Here is a 21,765-nt window from a genome sequence, read left to right as displayed (position 1 = left end):
AGTGCTTTTCTGTTCTTCGCATAATGTTGTTTTGATTGATCATATGCCAATGAGCCAGGGTTGATCAATGTGGAAGTTATTTGCTCCCAATGGTGCCCCCATCATCACGGTAATTGAATTCATCCACCTTGTTGCTCCTTTCCTTCCTTCCTTCCTTCCTTCCTTCCTTCCTTCCTTCCTTCCTTCCTTCCTTTCCTCCTCTCCTCCCTCCCTCCCCCCTCCTCTCCTCCCTCCCTCCCTCCCTCATCCATCCATCTTTTCTCCTTCCTTCCTTCCTCCCTCCCTCCCTCGTTTCCTCCCTCCCTCATCCATCCAGCTTCCCTCCTCCCTCCCTCATCCATCCATCTTCTCTCCTCCCTTTCTCCCTCCCTCCCATTCCTTCTTCCCCCTCTTCCCCCTCTCTCCCTCCCTCCCTCCATCCATCTTCTTTCCTCCCTCCCTCCCTTCCTCATCCATCCACCTTCTCTCCTTCCTTTCTCCCTCCCTCCCATTCCTTCTTCCCCCCTCTTCTCCCTCTCTCCCTCTTTCATCCATCCATCTTCTCTCCTCCCTCCCTCTCTCCCTCCCTCCCTCATCCATCCATCTTCTCTCCTTCCTTCCTTCCTTCCTTCCTTCCTTCCTTCCTTCCTTCCTTCCTTCCTCCCTCCCTCCCTCCCTCCCTCCCTCCCTCCTCTCCAATTTTCTTGACAACAATATAAAATTCCTTTGCTGCTGTCTTCTTTCAAGGTCAGCTTGACTCCAGATTCTAGCTCATCTGCGGAGTCCTGGCAGCGCTATGTCCTTGAATCTGTTCTTTTGGAGGTACAAATATTCCATCAGGACCAGAATTCCCATTCCCAAGCGAGATCGTCGTTAAGTGGCTTGCAGCCTGTCTTTTTCAATGCAGTTGTTAAACGAATCGCTGCAGTCGTTCAGTGAGTCACATAGTCGTTAAGCGAATCTGGATTGCCCCATTGACTAGGCTTGTTGGAAGCCATCTGAGAAGGTTGCAGGTGGTAATCCCATCACCCTGATCAAACACCACAATGGTTGTAAATGCACGGCAATTTTTGATCATGTGACCATGAGGATGCTGCAACGGTTGTAAGCACGAGGACCAGTTGTAAGTCACCTTTTTTTTTTCCGGGTCCTACATTTGAATGAATGGTTTTACGTCCAGGATTACTTTCAGCTGGGCTGCAGGTCACAAAAACTACAATGACAAAGCGAAAAATATTGTCACACTTACTGTTGTAGTTCGCCAGCAGCCTGCACAGACGGCAGTGGAATCGGACACTGGGAAAGAACGGGGATCAGTCCAGGAGCCTGGAGAGGACTTGGTTGAGGGTCCTGCATCCAATGCAGAGATGGGGCCAGGACCATCTGGGAGTGGGGTGCAACCTCCCAAGCCTCCGAAGTCTGGCAGCAGTGAGGCAGAGGAACAAGGGGAGCCTGTTCCCAGTGTGTGTGTGCACAGAGCTGCCAGAAGGCAAGAGTAACTGAAACAAAAGGGGTGACTCAGGAGTAAGGCTGGGAGGCGATTGCCCCTCCACTAAGGGATAAAGGAAGTGCAAAGTTAGAGAAACCTTTGCAGGAAGCAATGTTGTTCGCTCTGTTCGGATTAAACCTTGAAGCTCTGTGTGGACTTTGTACTTCATTTGGCTTTTTACAGTTAATTTGGCACTTTAGTTGTTGACAGCAATTCAAAGGAGAGAAAGGTGTGTGCTTATCTCGAGGAACTGTTGGGACTCATTATGGGCTGGGAATGAACATGGTTGTTGAAATAAAACAAGAGTTGTTTGGACTAAGCGTGTGCTTAATTAGGGTCTCAGGAAGCTTTGGGTCAGAACACTTACCTGTCTGTCCAGGTGGACATCTTTGGAAGCATCTTACAATTTGGAAATCGAGCCCAAATCATACCAGAAAATGAGAGCTTTGTTGTCATTCTCTGATATGATACGAGTGCCTAGTTTTCTATCTTGTTCTCATGGTTCTTTGATTGACGTGGCTGTTTCAGGTGCCTTTTTTTTTTTTTTTTTTGGAAAGCTCATTGTTCAATGTAAAAGTTGTTTGTTCTGGAATGGAGAGGCAGCCAAGGCAACTCCAACAGGTTGGGGCGTGTTTTCATTTTGTTCCTGGCTTTTGAAAAAGAAAAAAGAAAAAGAAAGAAAGAAAAATTATGAACAGAGGCTGCATTGTCACGACGCTGATGGAAAGGTGCAATCATCGCGTATATTTTTTAAGACTTTCAAGAAGATAGCATGTATGAAATGGCGGTAATTAAACATCATAAGTCTAGGCCCTCAGGCTGTGGATCTCCACATTTCTGAGGGGAGATTTTACTGGCTTTGAAAGGCTGCTTTCTTATTTATTTCTTCCACCGATCGGGGTACGTTTCTTCCAAGGCCGCATACGTGACTTGTTCTCTTGCCATTTTGATTTCGCGATCCAATTCAGGCTGAGAGAGAGAGAGAGAGTAACAAAGAAAAACTGGGATGAGAGATTGAAAAAAAACCAACCCACCAACTAACCAGGGAGAGCATTTAAATTGAGAATCTCCGTAGACATTTAAAATGGGGAGTTTTATTGCCTCAGAAATCACATCTGACTGACTTGAGCTGGCAGTGGGAGGCCAGGAAAAGCTACGAGGTTTAGCTTAGACCCAATAAAGACACAAGTTGGCAAGCTAAATCAAAGGCAGAAGACTTATTTTTCTGCCGTTGAGACTAAGAACAAAACCAATGGGTCCATATTTTAAGGAAAGAAAAGGGCGATTTGGCCTGGGGTTTTGGTAGAACTTCCTGGACGAGACAAGCAGTTCATAATAATAATAATTGCCTCAAAGGAGGGAGGACTTTCCCAGTCTACAGCTTTCAGAATCTGCCACCTGTTGTGAATGCTGAAGTAATGTTGGCTTTATCTCTTTAGCAAAGAGCTTGTCTTGATGCTATTCAAGGTATCTTCCAGCACATTCTCAGACCTTCTCTGGTGTCTGTTAGAACGACAATGTTAGTAGGTCGGCATCTATGGAAAAGCTTTGCTTCGCTGCCGCCCCCTTCTTTCTTTTATTGAAAACTTTAGGACTTCATCTATTTTTTTGTGACTAGAAAGATTAGTGCAAAAGGGGATAATAAATATTCAAATTCTCCAAATCTGAAGAGTGCCATAAACAAGATGCCCAAGAAGGAATTCTTTGTATGTTCTTGCTTCACATTTTGCCCCCTGTATCAAAAGTAAAATGAATTGCAGACTGTTATTAAGATTTATTTGAAGGTCATCCAGTGTTATCCTTAAATGATAGTTCTCAAGCAGGGATATGATTTGGTTTATTGTCTTTGGGGAGGCTCAAAGAAACATGAAATGCCAAGTCATTCTTGGTTCATCCAGCACATTAGTGCCAACACGAACTGAAGTAGGTTCTCTTGAGTTTTGGGCAGGAGTTGCTCCAGACTCCAACTCCAGATGGTCAGGAGTTGAAGCTGTAGCATGGAGCTGTGGACACCATTCCACCCCGGTCCATATTTTGATCATTCACTCTCCTTTCAACTTCTCCAAAGTGTGTCGTAATATTTAAAGCAAACTAGGATGCTCTCCAGATGTATCAACATCAACACTCAGAATTTTGGAACCTACAGATCCAAAGTCAATTGCTTTGTAGTGGCAGATTAGGATTTTGGAGTGGGGGTGGGGTCTCAAAGGCATTTCATGCAAGGTTTTTTTGCACCAGGAAAGAATCAGCTGTAGGCCCAGTTGTGTCCTGGGAGGGTACACACCAACTGTGGTCTATCTGACACCACAAAAGATCTGGTGGTTTTAGGTCCAGGTTATGAAGAGCTTGTGGCTAGTTCCAATTCTTTGCTTCATCCCACCATCTGACTCCTTCTTCTGCCACCCTAGAAGTTCAGCCCTTGAGGTTCAGCCAAGCAGCCAGATCAATGCAAATAAAAACAACCCCACATTTGGCTTAACCTGCTTTTGAGGAATTCGGAGTAGAGGTTGTGGTAATGGGAGTGTGCAATCAGCCTCACCTGCCTCATAAAGTCTTCTGAAAAGAACATTAAAGGCAGAAACTGTGCCAATTATTATCATATAATAAAAGTTAACTACTTGTGGTTGGATTTTGCAATAGTTATGTACCTCTAAGCATACGAGATGTCCAGAGTTATTTGAGGACGCGTTTCTTTCTTTCACATCTCATGGATATTCTCATTTAAAGCCTGTAATTGGCCCAGACCAAGGAAACAACCAAGTTTAAAGAGCGTGAAAGGTCCATGACCATCCTCCTCCATCCCACAAACCCCACTTCTTTCTAGAACTGATGGTGTTCTCTAGTTGGGCAATGAAACATTTATAAGAGAAACAACCAAGCTCAGAGAGCACTGTGGATTCTGTGATGAACATGTAATTGGTAAAATGGAAACATTTGTTGAGAAACTGTGGGTTGGACAAAAAAGCTCTTTGCAACTCTTTCTTTAAGAATCATCCTTTGAAGGTGAAACACTTTGAAGGTGAGCTGTCCAAGGTTTAACCTCAATTGGAAAAAAAACTTGAACCTGTGATGGTTTCTCTCTCTCTCTTAGCCATATCTCTGATTTCTATTAGCCATTTGGGTGATTTTGAGCCAATTACCAGGAGACTGTGAGTTCTAGTCCGTTAAGCATGAAAGCCAGCTGGGTAACTTTTGGCCAATCTCCAGGAGATGGGGAGTTGTAGTTCCTCCTTAAGTATGAAAGCCGATTGTGTGACTGTTGGCCAATCGACAGGAGTGGGTGAGTTGTAGTTCCGCCTTCAGTATGAAAGCTAGCTGGATTTCACCAGGAGATGGGGGAATTATAGTTCTGCCTTCAGCACGAAAGCTGACTGGGTGAACTTTGGGCCAATCACCAGGAGAAAGTGAGTTCTAGTCCCACTTTGGGCATGAAAGCTGGTTGGATGATTTTGGGCCAGTCGCTCTCTCTCAGCCCAACTTGTTATAGAAATCCAAATAACAAGCAAATGAACATTCATTGAAAATGAGGACGATTTCCCCCCTATCCATGGTACGGACAGAAATTCTGCCTCTTTAGTAAACCCAATATCATCTTCCCGTGGCATGGGCATATGTGAGTGTGAGTGAGTGATGGAGATCAAGATCCTAATCTAACTTAAACATAGTCTGCACCAAAGCCAAAAGGGATAACAAAAATCTGACCTCTCTGATAAAATACCTAAAATATGAGAAAAGTGCTGAAATGGTTTCATACAATGCCACCAAATCCAGCTGTACGGAGACGTGAATGCAAATACTTTTGTCGAAAATTCCTGTCGAAACAAGTCTTGATTGTTACTTGACTCCCAAATATTTTCAGACTGGTTTCTCTTGGGAGGCAGCTTCAAAGTCGTCTCTTGCAGATACTACTTGTGTGCGAGATAAATCTCCGAGCCATGATTTGCACAAGACCCCTACCTCTGAAACAGTCTTCAAAATGTGTTGCCAAATGTTTTAACGACAGGGGAATATTGTAGACTGTTGAATGGAAGAAGTATAAATGCACGAACTCAGTTCATACTCAGTTTGCAACAGTCCCAAAACCTTTTCCATAGCTTTGGTGCAGCTGGGTTGGTGCATCTTCTGATACAAGGCAAGGTCTTGTTTTTCTCAGCGGGCTGGAAGAACTTATGATTAAAGGGGGCAAAATTTGTGGCCATATAAGAGAAAGTCTTGTGTTCACAGCAGGCTGTTTTCTGTCCTGTCTCATGCACAGAGGTGGATTTGTGGCTGTGCAGATGCAGATAGATAATTCCACAAAACATCCATAACAAAGTGCATTTATTGGTACATCAGGTATCTTCATAACTCACATTTGTGACGAAGCTCTTCTACAATGACCAATCCTTTGTATATCAGCATTGCAGGTAAAATATGGCTCTTTTCCTAACCCATCACATAGTGGTAAGCTGCTTATCAGTTCATGAGTCCAGGCAAGAATGGAGGAAAACCTCCCTCAACCCCTCAAGGGTCAATTTAGTGACCAATCAGGATTACAGATGTAGCCACGTGACAGGAACTACATTTCCCAGGATACCTTTAACTACATTTACCATGATGCATTCTCTTAAGGGGACAGCTCACAATTCCTAAGTAACTAACCAATTCCCATAGACCGACTGGCACAGCAAAGGCTGGAAGAACTTCTTACAAACTAGAGGGGCAAAGTTTGTGATCAAGGAAAGGAAGAAGGTTTTCTCATCACCTGATTGATATTGTGCATGGTACTTAGGTCTTAGATCAGGCCTTCTCCTTGGAGACACTGAATCAAAGAGGTGGGAATTGGGTATAACAGAGAAGACAATTCATGATGTGGGATTGACAATTTTTTTCCAGTAGGGGGAGATGAGATGGTTGGTGGGACACTGGGCTGAAGCACATCCTTGATGAAACCCATGCTAAAATTGGGTGGATGCTACAGTTCTCCCCACTTCTCATATTCTCTGTGACGTCTCCTTCTCTCCCAATCTTCCTCTTTTGGACAGACTGCAGGAAGGGCAAAAGTCATGTTCACAAGGATCTCAAAAGAGATGTCATCATTTTGGAAGCTCATCGAGAACGTATCCAAATGTATCAGAGCCATATCTAAGGGCCTTCAGCAAGGGTCTTCAAACTTGGCAAGTTTAAGACTTGTGGACTTCAACTCCCAAAATCCCTCCTCCAGTCATGTTAGCTCAGGAATTCTGGGACTTAAAGTCCACAAGTCTTAAACTTGCCAAGTTTGAAGACCCTTGCTATAGATGAGAGAGATGAGAGATGGATGGATGGATGAGTAGACAGACAGAGATGGATGGATAGATGATATAGATAGATGAGAGATAGGTATAGATAGATATAGATGATAGATAGATACGGTAGATAAATCGTAGATGATATATAGATGTAGATGATATAGATCAAGGGTCTTCATACTTGGCAAGTTTAAGACTTGTTGGACTTCAGCTCCCAGAATTCCTGAGCTAACATGACTGGAGGAGGGATTCTGGGAGTTGAAGTCCACAAGTCTTAAAGCTGTCAAGTTTGAAGACCCCTGGCCTACAGGAAGACCATCTTAGTTTTGCTTGAAAAATGTTGCTGCTTTTAGTGTTGCTACAAAAGTTCTAGCATTGTAAACAATAATAAGAGATTTTTTTTCAATGGCCCATCTGAAAAGCAATCATTTACAGAATAATTATTACTTAAAAAAAAAGTAGAATTCGTGATGCTGGGTTTCAACCACCATTCATGATCCTGGAAGAAAGAACCAGGAAGTCAAAATATTGATTCCCCGTGGAGAAAAAAGCTGGCTAAAGAACTGAATGTTGGTTAAATGACACTTTTTTCGAATACCCCAAGAAAGTAATCCTTCATCTGAAATCCTGAAAATTTGACGTCTTTTTTTTGTGTTTGTGTGTGTTTGTGTTTGTGTGTGTGTTTTAGGTTATGATGATACAGCAGAAACCAATCTAATCTCTCGCCCCATCCACTCAGCCAAGCTGTTGCAAGACAACCACCCTAGAACTATTCGCAGAAAAAGAAGCGTTGGTAAGAATTTTATTTTTTTTAAATGCACCAAGGTGCAGGGAGTAAATCTTTGGAAGGACTTTAGTGGCTGGTGTAGAATTTAATTTTTTTTAAAAAAAAGCATAAGAGAGGAAATTATTTTACAAACAAATAGAAAAGAGAGTGCATGCTATTGTGTTTTTATTCTTCTTCTTCAGTAGTTCGGTCATCTTCCAGGGTTATAATATCCTTGAAAAATGCCTGACATTCAATTTTCATGTTCCTGCATGCTCCTGGTGAAATCTGAGCGAGAGAATGTGGTGCTGATAGTTCTTTCAGTTCACTGATTTGCAACTAACTGGGGTTCTTCAAAAAATGAACGGAATAACAAGACTTCCCTCTTGCAAGAGGGAGTGTTTGCTGACCCTTCCCGTGACTCATGGCTCACTTTCCCTTCCATTGGGAAAAGGCAGATTTTCTGCTTCCCTGGGTCCTCTTGTCAGATCTCAGTTCTCTCAGAGTGTGTTCCATAATTCTTCATTCCTTGGGGACTCTACCTGTTGTACCTCCGTCTGGGTTCCATGCTTGCCTACTTTTTAAGCAGAATGTAGAGTCTGTGTTGAGAATATAGGCAATTCCCGACTTATAGCCACCATTCAGTCAGAATTTCCATTGCTAAATTGATAAGTGAGTTGCATCCGATAATACAACATTACGAGGAGGAAGAGGATAGATCTAGTTTAATGAGAAGGAGGACAAGGGGTGTGTGTGACATGATAGCAATGCTCCAATATCTCGGGGGCTGCCACATAGAAGAGGGAGTCAAGCTATTCTCCAAAGACAGCAATGGATGGAAACTAATGAAGGAAAGAACCTAGAAATAAGAATATTTTTTTTCTGACAATTAAAAAATATTAATCAGGGGAACGACTTGCCTCCAGAAGTTGTGGATGCTTCAACACTGGAGGTTCTTAAGAAAAGATTGGACAACCATTTGCCTGAAATCATCGAGGGTTTCCTGCCTGAGCAGGGGGTTGGACTAGAAGACTTCCAAGGTCCCTTCCAACTCTGTTAATGTGTTAGATGATTAGGAAGACGAGGAATACGAACAGCCTTTGTATACCTCCTTTCTTCTGTAAAACTGCAGGGCATCCGTTTGATTGTCCTCTAGATTTACCTTCAAAAGAAACCTATGGGATGAATTGGGCTGAGAAAGAGCATCTTTGGTGATCAAGTGGAAACTTGAATCTGGCTCTTCCCAGGCCAAGACCAATATCTTCCATGATTCTTTCCAATTTTAGGAACTGGTTCAGCCACCTATTTACGTCAAATCCATTCACTGCCAAAATATACTATGATGAGAATCCCATCTCGGGGAATGAATTGCCACCAGAGTTGAAAAAAAAATAGTAGTAACAGAGAAGTAACAGAGTAGTAAAGTCGAATATAGTTGGGTGCAAAAAGAAGGGAAATTACTATAAATATATATATATTTCCAGATCTTTTGCTGTTGCTCATATAAGTTGGGGTTTTGTTCTTACCCTAGTTTGTGAAGCAGCCTATGAAGGGATGGAACAGGACAGAAGTTTCCTGGATTGAATATAAGAGAAGAACAGACAGAGCTGGAGGGCAGAGTTAAATGAGTCATCAGCCTAGAGTCCTTGCGTTGCCACAAATGATTCAATTCCAACCCCTTCTGAATTCAGTTAACCTTTTTCTGGTGCCAATTTAGCACTGAACTGTAGTTGACCAGATTCTTGTCTATAGGCATGAGCAATAAATATTGTGAGGTGCAACTTAATATGGGGTCCTGATTCTTTGCACCTGACTTAAATCGATAAAATAGGAACATGGGCACCCAGTACCAAATAGCTATCTGGTTCATCTGAATTTTCCCTGCCTTTCTTCAAGAACTCTGGCCAGTTTTTGGCAAATGAACCATGGAGCAGAACTGAACCCATGGCATTCTGTATGCAAAGCAAGTGTTCTATTATGAGCCATGGTGGTGCAGTGGCTAGAATGTAGAACTGCAGGCTACTTCTGCTGACTGCTGGCTGCCTGCAGTTCGGCAGTTCGATTCTGACTGTCTCAAGGTTGACTCAGCCTCCCATCCTTCCAAAGTTGATAAATTATTGGGGGCGATACGCTGACCTGTAAACCTGCTTAGAGAGAGAGAGAGATGTAAAAGCACTGTGAAGCTGTATATAAGTCTATTGCTATTCTTGAGTCCCAACTCCACATCACTCTTCTCATTTCACCTTTCTACAGAGGAAGCCATTCCTGCAGTCTGCAAGACGCGGACGGTGATCTACGAGATCCCTCGGAGTCAAATTGACCCGACTTCTGCCAACTTCCTGATATGGCCTCCCTGTGTGGAAGTGAAGCGGTGCACCGGATGTTGCAACACCAGCAGTGTGAAGTGCCAACCCTCACGGATACACCACAGAAATGTCAAGGTGAGGGGAAGCAGAGTGCTGTCTTATTGGGGCTGGGTATCCCACATCTGTCCTTTGAAAGAATAGCCTGAGCGCCATCCAGAGTAGCAACCCTTCACATTTTCAACATGGGCAGCTGTTGGGAAGCTCCCAGCTAGGCAGGAAGGAGGAGTCAAGCAGGGAACTAGCTTTGAATCCTTGCACAGCTGCAAGCGGCATAAGCCTGAATGTCCCCTCCAAGTTCCACGAAACCTTATCTTTTTGTTCCCAGAGAAGGCAAGTGTCATGGGTGGCATACAAGATAATTAATTAATTAATTAATTAATTGGGTTCCCCAAAACTCCATGGGGCAAATTAGGGGGAAAAAATGTCACTGCAATGAATCTCAGTGAAATCGCAGGTTTTTAATTCACGAATGCAATTGTTCCATCTAACCAGTGGTGTGATTCAAATTTTTTTTTTTACTACTGGTTCTGTTGGCGTGGCATGGTGGGTGTGGTGTGGCTTGGTGGGTGTGGCAGGGGAAGGATACTGCAAAATCCCCCTTCCCTCCCCACCCCACTAACCTGCTTTCCAGCTCCATTCTCCTGTGCAGGGCAACCAAAGGAGACCCAGCCGATCAGCTGGGACTCAGTGGGAGGCAGAGAAGAGATGGAGGTGGGGCGGTCAGAGGCAGGATTTCCCGGTCCTTCAAACTACTCAAAATTTCTGCTATCGGTTCTCCAGAACTGGTCAGAACCTACTGAATACCACCTCTGCATCTAAATGCTTAAAAAAAGGCAATTGGGAGGCAATTTTTGCTGGGGCATGGGGTGTGCAGCATTCTTTTGGGGGGCTTCCCACTAGCCCTGGTTTCTGGGTGCCATGGCTTCATAATCCGTGTGCTTCTCCCTTTTCTGCGCTAGCCCTTTGCAACATGTGAATGCAAACAGAAGGGCTAAACAGGAAACACCTTAAACACACAACCTGGGAGCGAGATAAGGTGGCTATTGTGTACTCGAGTGGCCAGTTTTGACTTCCTTGAGGTCAACCGCATTTCAAATTCGTTCTCGAGAATCTTTGCTTTCCTTTCTTGGCGGTTTCTTTTTGTAGGAAACCAGCTGCCTCTGTCGTTTTTCTGGGTGGAATTCAAATAGAAGTGTTTGGACAGCAGACTGAAGAACGTTCAACCCCTTCTGGGGGTTGTTTCTGGGAATAAATGAAGAATTAGGTTGTGCAGATTAATTGTGCATGAGTGTGTGTGTGTGTGTATGTGTGGGTGTTATGTGTTTGAGGTGGTGCTTTGCACCTCCTGGAGTTAGTTATAACCGGGGTGGGATTCTACCAGTTCACACCTATTCTCTAGAACCTGTTGTTAATATTCTAAGCAGTTCAGAGAACCGGTTGTTAGAAAAAAATACTGGCCTAATCCTGTAAGGAAGGCAGGAAGGAAACATTCTGGTGTTGCTTACAGAAACTGCCTCTCCATTAACCCTTATTACATTCTTGGCAGGACTAGACTGCCTGTCACAGGAGTTTTCCCCCCCCTCCTTTACTGGTACTTTGCTTGTGTGGAGTGACCATTCAAAGTTACAATGGCACTGAAAAAAGTGACTTATGACCATTTTTCACAGTTACGACTGTTGCAGCATCCCCACAGTCATGAGAGGCCAGGCGAGGAGATGCATGCCTTGATGTGAGTGATATTGAGTTGGCCACACCCAGCCAATAACATGACTACCAAGCCATATCCACCCAGTCACATGACCACCAAGCCACGCTCACCACCTAAGCCACACCCACAGAACTGGTTGTTAAAAATTTTTGAATCCCATCCCTGATTATAACCAGTGGTAGAATTCAGCCAGTTCGCACCAGTTCGAGAGAAACGGTTGTTAGCATTCTGAGCACTGTGCCGCTGTGGCTCATATCTCATTATCTAGAGTGCTAGATAAGAGTGAACAGAATTCAAGCTGGACTTACAGACCGCTTGTGGCAACTTAAGGAGTCCAGGTTGATGCCTTGCTTGACTCCACCCAGGCTCTGTCTGAATTTCTCCGACACTCAGTCGGGATAGCAGATGCTGAAGAAAGCTACTACACGAATTAATTTGATTGGCAGCTGTCTCAGTCTGTCCAAGCATTCCCAGACACTTCTAGCTTTAAACTAGGATAGCTGTAAACGGGAAAGGCGGTTTTTAACTGGTTGAGGACCTTGAGGACATCCAATGGGATTTAGATGTTTTTCCTCCCCCCTCCAGACTTCTCTGACGTTGTAGCGATGGTAGCACATTTTTGGAGACCCTTTGCTCTATGGTTGCAAATAGCTCTTTAGAAAATAGCTATGGGGGAGGGGAGGCTGGGTGCATGTTTTGCAGGCAAAGGATTCCACGTTCCATCCTAAGGTCTTCAGATGGCGCTGGGAGGTAGTCTGAAACCCTCAAGAATGTCTACTATTTATGGCTGATCATGCTGGACCAGATAAGCCTATAGTTAGCTTCATTTTTTTTTTACTACCAGTTCTGTGGACTTGGCTTGGTGGGCATGGCTTGGCTTGGTGGGCATGGCTTGGCGAGTGTGGCAGGGGAAGGATAGACTGCAAAATCTCCATTCCCTCCCCAGCCCACTAGCCTGCTTTCCAGCTCCATTCTCCTCTGCAGGGCAACCAAAGAAGACCCAGCCAATCAGCTGGGACTCAATGGGAGGCGGAGCATAGATGGGGCGGGGCCAGTCAGAGGTGGGATTGGCCGGTTCTCCGAACTACTCAAAATTTTTGCTACCGGTTCTGTAGAACCGGTCAGAACCGGCTGAATGCCACCTCTGGTTAGCTTGCTATGAAGCATCTTCTTGCGTTCTTCACTTGAGTGTCTCTCATCTGCTTTTCTGTGGATGCCTGATTTCTGTTCCTAATAAGAGGAGAAATGGCATTTTCTAAGAAAAGATTGCTTGGATGTCCTTCTCGGGGCTGTTTTTAGAAGCAAGCTTCTGCCCAGCGTATGAGAATTGATCTTAGTTTACTCTAAGTCACTGCCTGGAAAAAAAAAAATAACAATAGCATGCTTGCAAAAGGTCTTGAGAAAAATCCTCCCTCGGCTTAATGTTAATTAAAAAAGGAGAAGTGAAATGAGAGGGGTGTGTTTTTCGTCAGAGTTGTGACCTTTCTGTCACACCAGTGACTTCCAAAAGAAAATCCATGTTTCTTTCTTCAGTGACTTAAACGTTCTTCTCCCTTTCTCCTCGTCTTTGATATAATTAATTGTTTCACATGCTCTTTGGAATTCCAGTGGGTTTTTTTTGGGGGGGGGGGGGATGAATGAGCTCTGTGTCCCATAATCCTGAAGATTCTCTTGCTGCTCATGCAGAAAGCGGTCAAGATTTCTATTTTGCTTCTTCCCAGAAGAGCGTGGAAAGCTTGCCTTGTTCTATTTCCACTGGTTTTCAAGTTTATATTTAAACCCCTTCTACTTATTTAATTTGATAACCGAAAGCAGAAGGCCCTCTGTTTCTTAGGTTGTTGTTTTTTTGTGGACAAGATGGGGAGACAATTGGTCAGTCCTCAGTGGACTTCCCGTGAGTTAGGAAGCTGGAGAAGAAAAGCTGCTAGGCCAAAGGAAGAGGTGGAAACCTTCAGACTTGATGTCCAAAACAAAGTTTATAACACCTTTATTCCATCAAATGGACAAGGAGGAGGAGGAGGAGGGAAGGGAAGAAGAAAATGATGATGAAGAAGAAGATGAAGAAGAAGAAGGGAGGAGGAGGAGGAAAAGAAGAAGGGAGGAGGAGGAGGAGAAGAAGGGAAGAGAGAGAAGGAGAGGAAGACAAAGAGGTAAGAAGAGGAAGAAGAGGAATAGGAAGGAAAAGAGGAAGAACCTTCTTTTTTTGCATTCTTCTTTTACTCTCTAAGACCAGGAGAATGACAAGTAGGGGAAGGTTGAGAAATACAGATTTGGGCAAGATTGGGAATGGGCTAATAAGGGTGAAAAACCCATCTAGAGTGAAAAATACGATTCATGCAATTCCCCCCAACATGGACTGATACGCAGAGCCATCTCTCGTCTAAATCAATGCAGCCTTTTTCTTCTTCTTTTTTTATAAGTTGGACCAGTCGAATGGAAATGCTTTTATTCTCCTAAGATTTTAAGTGGGCAATTTGTGGTTGTGGCTTTTGGTGTTATTTTTAGGAACTGTTTTTCTTCGGTTTTGTTGCTGGCGTTTTTGAGCCTCTCCCCTGCCTTCCTCCGGAACTTCTGAATAGATGCTAGACGAAATGATTCATCCGAATTCTTCTTAAGTTCTCTTCCCCTTTCTAGGGATGCCAGATGGTTTACATTTTAACCTTCCCTGGAACAAAGACACTTGTAACCGTTGACCGTTGTCCAACTATTGACGTTGAACAGCATTGATTCAAGGATAGGGGATATAAAGCTGACATCGCACCAGAAATCTAAGGGTTAGCTGTGATGGAGGATGGTGGCAACCAAGTTTGATGGAATCATAGAATGATTCCATTCTGTGGAAAGGGACCTTGGACCTTGGTCTTCTAGTCCAAACCCCCATCCAAAGTATCCTGGACAACTGGTTGTCCAATCTTTTCTTGAAAACCTCCAGTGATGGAGCATCCACAACTCCAGGAGGGTAGCTATTCCATTGATTAATCATTCTTGCCATTAGGAAATTCCTTCTTTTTTCCATGTTGGATCTGTCTGATGAGTTTCCATCCATTGTTTCTTGTCCTGCCCTTGGAGGATAAATCAACCCCTCTTCCCTATGACAGCCCTTCAAATATTGGAAAACTGCTAGTGGAGTTGTCGTCTCCTCCTCCTCCTCCTGTTCTTCTTGATCTTGATCTTCTTCTTCTTCTTCTTCTTCTTCTTCTTCTTCTTCTTCTTCTTCTTCTTCTTCTTCTTCTTCTTCTTCTTCTTCTTCTTCTTCTTCTTCTTCCTCCTCCTCCTCCTCCTCCTCCTCCTCCTCCTCCTCTCTTTTCTTCTTCCTCTTCTTCTACTTCCTCTTCTTCTTCCGCCTCCACCCTCCTCCTCCTCCTCTTTGTTTTCCTCCACTTCCTCCTCCTTTTCTTCCTCCTCTTCCTCCTATATCTGGTGGAGATCCAAGTCTCCTAGTTCTACATCCAACAGGTCTTGGCAATGAAGATCTTAATAGCTAAATTAATGTCTACTCTCTATTTTCCCAATTGTCTTTGAGTAACCAGATCCCTCTACAATTTCCCCATCCAGCATATGATTCCAATGCTGTCTTTGGTCCTGCTTTTTTGAGAGGAGAGACGAGCGCTGTAAATCCCTCCGCTTTTCCAAACATCTCCATCAGTTAATTCCTTTCTCCCCAAAAATGTAATCCAACCACCCTTTCTCGAGATGCATTAGGCAAACAAGCTGGGCTGCTCAGCTGTTCCTTTTGTGCCTCTCTGGCTTTGTGTTGTCTATTTAAACCCCAACAGAATGTTGAAACTTTGGCCCTCTGACCCCTGCCAACCTTTTGGAATGGCCGAGTTCAATTGACTGTCATTCCCATCGTGCTGTGGTTAATCCGCTCTAGTCTTCCAGCAAGAAAATATCTTTGTAAAGAAGGGCAGGCCAGTTCTAAAAGGTCCTTCCTTAGTAAGTAGGGAGAGCTAGTTTCTTGGGAAGAAGGCAATGTTTCAGCATCCGAAGGCCCTCCAGTTGTGTGCAACTCCCAGGAATGGTTTCACAGCCAAGGAAAAGATTAAGGAAACCATAAGACTCAGCAGAAGAAAAACTAGGACCAATAAAGGAGAATATTTGCAGCTCAGGGTTGAAATCAGGAGTCCTTGGTGCTCTCTGAGCTTGGGTGCTTTCTTGCAGATGTTTCATGACCCAACTGGGTAACATCATCAGTGCTAGAAGAGAATTGCATGGGGAGGGGACGAGGAGGGGGAGGACTGTGGGTCCTCAGTGATCTCTGAGCTTGGTTGTTTTCTTGCAGACATTTCATTACCCAACTAGGTAACATCATCAGTGCTAGAAGGGAGAAGAGTTTGCTTCTTGTTTATATGTTCCCTGTCAAGACAAGCCACTAGTGTGTAACAAAAGAGCAAACCCCCCCCCCCTTTATAGCACTGATGATATTACCTAGTTGGGTAATGAACCGTCTTCAAGAAAACAACCAAGCTCAGAGCACCAAGGGCCCTTCAAAAATTAGGAACCCTCTACAACATAAATGTAAGGACAGCTGCTATGTAGAACAAAGAGACACCAATTAGCAGTCAGAAGACAGGATCAAAGCACCTTAATTTCGTGACACATGGACAGATTTCACTATAGTTTCAACCAGGCAACTCTGAGCATTCTAGACCAAGCCAAATCCAAAACCTCTAGAGAATTCCTGGAGAAGGAGGGCATTCAAGATGTACTTGCAGACTAAATATGCATAACATAACATACTCTTTGCTGCTTGCTTTCTGGGCCGCCGTTCAAGCATGTTTTCCTATAAGATATTTAGAATACTGTTATAGTCAGTGGCTTTGCATGGGAGTTGGTCAATGTTGTGAGAAAAAAAATGCCGGCATTACAACCTCATTGGATTGCAATTTATTTCAAGCGTTGCAACCTTCTGTGTGGATTGACTGCATCACTGAACATGTGATGATAGACCAAGAGTGTTACATTTCACATCAGACTCTCTTGTCTGGTGTGAAAGTTGTTTTATTACCTCTGGGGTTCAGTCTGGATCTTCGTTGGCCAAGGTCTTGATTTGTGTTTTGTTGTAAATGAGACAACTGAGTCATCCTTTGATGTTGGATGACTCAGAGTGGCACTAGATTCCTTTCCTTCTCTATTTTCGTATTGTCAGACTTTGACAGAGAAAGCAGGGGATGGGTGTCAAAGCTTCACTGACAGGTCAGTCATTCTAACCAAATACCAGTCTACCCAAAATTACCAGTTTGGAAAGGGATGCAAATAGCAATAACAAAAGGACTTAGACTTATATACCACTTTACAGTGCTTTACAGCTCTCTCTCTGTGGTTTACAGAATCAGCTTATCACCCCTAACCATCTGGGTCCTTGTTTTACCCACCTTGGGAGGATGGAAGGCTGAGTCATCCTTCAGCCAGTCAGGATAGAACTCCAGGCAGTGGGCAGACTTAGCCTGCAATAATGCATTCTAACCATTGCACCACGATGGCTTTTCTTTCTTTCTTTCTTTCTTTCTTTCTTTCTTTCTTTCTTTCTTTCTTTCTTTCTTTCTTTCTTTCTTTCCTTCCTTCCTTCCTTCCTTCCTTCCTTCCTTCCTTCCTTCCTTCCTTCCTTCCTTCCTTCCTTTCTTTCTTTCTTTCTTTCTTTCTTTCTTTCTTTCTTTCTTTCTTTCTTCCTTCCTTCCTTCCTTCCTTCCTTCCTTCCTTCCTTCCTTCCTTCCTTCCTTCCTTCCTTCCTTCCTTCCTTTCTTTCTTTCTTTCTTTCTTTCTTTCTTTCTTTCTTTCTTTCTTTCTTTCTTTCTTTCTTTCTTTCTTTCTTTCCTCCCTCCCTCCCTCCCTCCCTCCCTCCCCAAGCAATAGCAGACTTATATACCGCTTCACAGAGCTTTGCAGCCACCTCTGATGGTTTACAGAATCAGCCTCTTGCCCCCAACAATGTGGGCCCTCGTTTTACCCACCGTGGAAGGATGGAAGGCTGAGTCAACCTTTGAACTCCTGGCAGTGGGCAGAGTTACCCTGCAATTCTGCATTCTAACCACTGTGCCATCATGTCTCTTTGTGTCCCTGGTGATCGAAAGGGCAAGCACTTTATGCCCTTAGAGAAGTTGGTTTCTCAACAGTTGCAAAATTTCTGGATGACCTTCCAGTTTGAGTTCTAGGGAAGCTGCTTCTCTTTCAGATGGCTAGACTTGGTGACTTTTAATTAGTTCCCCAGTCTGTCTTTTGAGGCAACTCTGCTTCTGTCTGCATGGCCAATTATGAGAAAAATATTGCCTCAACAGAGTGGGAGTCATCCTGGCCTTCCGGTTTGTGTAATTCTATAAGGATGTATAAACATGGAAAGGAATAGAAGGGTATGTAGGAATGGCCTTGAGAGGAAGAAGAGCCACAAGCTAGACCAGAGGTCTGCAAACTTGCAACTTTAAGACTTGTGCACTTCCAGGATTCTGGAAGTTGAAATCCACAAGTCTTAAAGTTGCCAACTTTGGAGACCTCTGGACAAGACAATAATTAGATAAGAGGCAACTGAGCCCACAGAAGGAATTGAAGCATGGCAGAAGAGACCCTCCCTAGTATCTTGGACCCTATAGGTGAGGGGGGAAAAAGGTTTCATATTTGCTTTCTTTCAGAGTTGCAAGATGGGTGTAAGCTCTTCAAAACAGTCTGGACAAGAAGCACACCCAGGAATACTAGCTCTAGTCTTTAATGTAAGGTTTACGTGATCAGAATTTTGCAATATGCCAATCTGGTAAACTAACCAGGAATGGTATGTGGGAATCACCTCAGGAGACAGGAGAAAGAGCCATAAATAAGACAATGGTCAGATAAGAGACAACTTAGCCCAGGGAAGGTATTAGGACACAGTAAACATCTCAAAAGAAACCCTCCCTAATTTCTTGGATGTAAAGGTGGAGAGTGGAGAAGACGTATTTTCAGACTTGCAAGAATCTGTTCCTGTAACCTTACAATAAAATTAGAGTTGGTACTTATGGGTGGACTTCTTGCCTGGAGGACTACCTCACAAGGCTGACAAAGAGTGTGTGTAGATGTATCAATGAACCCACAATCCACCTGGGTCAGCAAAGAAATAGACGGCTTTCCTCTTTAGTTTTCAATTTTTATTTATGCCTGTGAAGTCTATTGAGCAGTCGGCTGAAAGTGTCTTAGGGTGTATTTTGCAACATTAAATGTGACTCTGGGTTGATTCAAGGCATGTTGGATGCCTACAAAACTGGATCTAAGAATGAAACTTCTTATTGGCATAAGGACAAGATGGATCTTACAGTTTTCATCCCAAAAAAGAAAGAAAGATTGCAAATCCATGACTTGTGTGACAGTGTTACAAATTCTTTGATTTTCAAAATACATCCACCCAAAGCTGGCAAACAGTCTATCACACAAGTCCACATTTCAGGATAGTAAATGCTGGTCCCTTTGCCATTTGTTTTTTTTTTTTTAAAAAAATCTTTTTTTCAAGTGTATCTTGCTTGCCAAAATACTCCAGCTGCAAGGAACACTTTAAAAACAGCTTCACTTGAACCAGGGAAGTTGTGCTAAGCTACAAAGTCAAACCTGAGCAACAATTGGCTAAATGCCACCCACGTTCATAAACGCCCGCCAAGTTATCTTGGAGAATATCCGGCTGATGAATGATCCCTTCCTTTTCCAGAACATTATGCCAACAAGCTCTTTGTAATAGAAGGGTGAGGGAGAGTTTGGGGGTAAAACAGAGGCTTTACAAGATCCCAAGTCCAAGTTAGAAAAATTCCACTTAAAAATCCAAGAAGCCCTTTTATTGGTGGTGACACAACAACTCTGTGAAGTGATGGTTCTTTTTTCCTTGCTTTGAATCTTTAAGCTCATTCTCAAAGAAGTTATTTTGGAGGCAGTTTCCTCATAGCAGTGCTCCAATTCTTGTTCTTGGCTACTGTTTGGCTAACAAGCTTCTGAATATTATTATTGTGTTTTCGTCCACTTCTAGGTGGCCAAAGTGGAATATGTTAGAAGAAAACCCAAATTAAAGGAAGTTCTGGTGAAGTTAGAAGAGCACATGGAATGCACTTGTACAATGTCAAATTCCAATCCAGATTTTCGAGAAGAAGAAACAGGTAGGTTGGAGTAGATTAAGAGACTGAAGTTGACGGGTGTTGGATGTGACAGGGTTTTCTGACGTTCTCTAGGAGTCTTGAGCATTAAGCATCTGGAAACGAGAAACATGCTTGTGATAACCACAGCAATGGAAAATAGTTCATGTTACTTAAATCTACACGTTATGAATCTTAGCATAGGGGGATACGTCTTTTTCAAGACTAATAAGTCTTAATCCTGGGCCTTTTGAGAAGGATTTTGACAAACTAGAATGGCACCAAAAAGATGGATAGGGATGGGGAAATTAAACTTTTCAAGGAAAGACAAAGGAATTGGGGCATGAGAATGCAGAATTTGGGTTTGGTGTTCTCTTAGTGGTATCCCAAAGATTTGAAGGATGGGGAGGAGCTGGTATTTAATAATTTTTATATATTGATTGATATTAAAAGTGGGCTGGTGGGTTGTCTTTCTCCTGCACTTTCTTTTTATTGTTCTGTTACGATTACTGATGTTATTATTTTTCATGTGCCTTATACATTTTATAACGTTTTGGGCAGATTTCAAGGTTTCTGATGAAGCACTAAAACTGACTCCCAATCTTTTGTTTCGAGAGTACAATCAAACCCAGCTGAGATATGTCAGATAAAATAACTTTAAATCCATTTATTCGCATGTCAGGAGGATTAAAATTAACCCCTGGGATTATCTGATATTAACTGCAGATAACCATGGGTGCCTCTTTCATCCCATGTTTAGGATCACACACCATGAATCTTGGCATGGTGGATATGTCTTCTCTAAAGCTTGTAAGTCTTGTGTTCAATTCTGCACCCTTTGAGAAGAGCTTAAGATAGAATTGAACGGACACCAACAAGATGGATGTGGATGGGGAAATGAAACTTTTCAAGGAACGATGAAGGAATTGGCATGAGGAGGTAGAGTTAGGATTTGATGTCCTCTCAATGGTGTCCATAGAAGAAGTCCATGATTTGTTTGCCGTGGTCCTCAAAGAAGAACATGGAATACAGGCACTAAGAATCCCCCAAATTCGATCTGGATGTTAGGAAAATCCTTCTAGAACAGACCAACAGTGAACAATGTAGAGAGGTGATATTCTCTCCTTCATTAGATACATTAATTTGAATTTCTACAGTGAGGAAGCAAGTAGCTAAGGACCTCATTAGCTCTTTCTAACTCTGATTTTGAAAAACTCTGTAAAAAATGATTTGTTCCAATGGTTCTTCTCTGAGAAGAGTTCATTTTATTCCTTTGCTTCCATAAATGCATGGCCTTTGTGGCTTATTTGTTTAATATACCAATGCTGCCATTATGTCAACAGGCAGACGTAGGAAAAAAGGTAAAAAACGACGGAAATGGTTAAAACCCTCCTTAAAATGGAGCTCATGACCAGGTATGATCCATATACAGAAACTGCCTTTAAGATCACAACCAATAGAAAAACAAACAAAATTGGGCTATTATTCTTCCCTTATTTGATAATTATTTAAGATTCCGGGCGTTGGCTGTTGCCGGGAGCGATCCAGCAATCAAATGTGATTGGCTAAGCTCAATCTTTTCTCCTTGAAGCTACATCTGCAGATGTTCCATTCTGAGGTGGCTATCCTTGATGCTTTAAAAATGATTGATGTGGAGGCTAATCAATGCTGATATGTAATTATTGTTGATTTGGAAGGATCAGTTGGTTCTTGAGAACTCTACGGACGGATGTCAAATTTTTCTTTTGTTGGAGATATTTTGCAGTGGCTAGATTGCTAGCCTGTGGGTTTCTGCATGTTTTTTTAAGTAATCCTTTTTAACCAAAAGAAAGCTAGGTAGAAAACTGACATGCCACAGAATAAATCCACAGTCTTGGGAAGATGTAGTCATTTGTAAAAACGGGTCCATCAAGGCTCCATCCCTAATTCGAAAAATGACGATGGCTAGTGAGCGTTACTCAGTGAAGGCCCATTTCCCTAAAATATGGGCCTAATTAAACGGGAGTTGTTGAATGTTCTCTTAGGAGGGAGTGCTAGGTAACCTTCTGATTTGGGAGCATTTTGGCCTTCGTGATGGGAAGTCCATGAGATGCCCTCAACATTTCAAAT

At 43.1% G+C, this 21,765-nt stretch overlaps 1 protein-coding gene across 2 annotated transcripts in view; it reads left to right on the top strand.

The window, feature by feature from the left end:
* The window catches only part of PDGFA (platelet derived growth factor subunit A), a 55,109-nt gene that overhangs the window by 28,638 nt on the left and 4,706 nt on the right, over positions 1-21,765 (top strand). Inside the window, exons 3-6 of one of the 2 annotated variants that reach the window (XM_087942198.1) lie at positions 7,427-7,531; positions 9,758-9,945; positions 19,554-19,680; positions 21,000-21,071. In XM_087942198.1, coding sequence (XP_087798324.1) covers positions 7,427-7,531; positions 9,758-9,945; positions 19,554-19,680; positions 21,000-21,067 — 488 coding nt within the window. In that variant the 3' untranslated portion in view covers positions 21,068-21,071. The remainder of the gene's footprint in view (positions 1-7,426; positions 7,532-9,757; positions 9,946-19,553; positions 19,681-20,999; positions 21,072-21,765) is intronic. The other variant, XM_087942199.1, reaches the window with a different exon arrangement.

Source organism: Notechis scutatus, chromosome 12 (assembly GCF_049901735.1).
Source record: "Notechis scutatus isolate UNSWTSFEM ecotype Mainland chromosome 12, rNotScu1.2, whole genome shotgun sequence".
Classification (NCBI taxonomy): Eukaryota; Metazoa; Chordata; class Lepidosauria; order Squamata; family Elapidae; genus Notechis; species Notechis scutatus.
The sequence above is the reverse complement of the archived record's forward strand: the minus strand, read 5'-3'. Positions and strand labels throughout refer to the sequence as shown.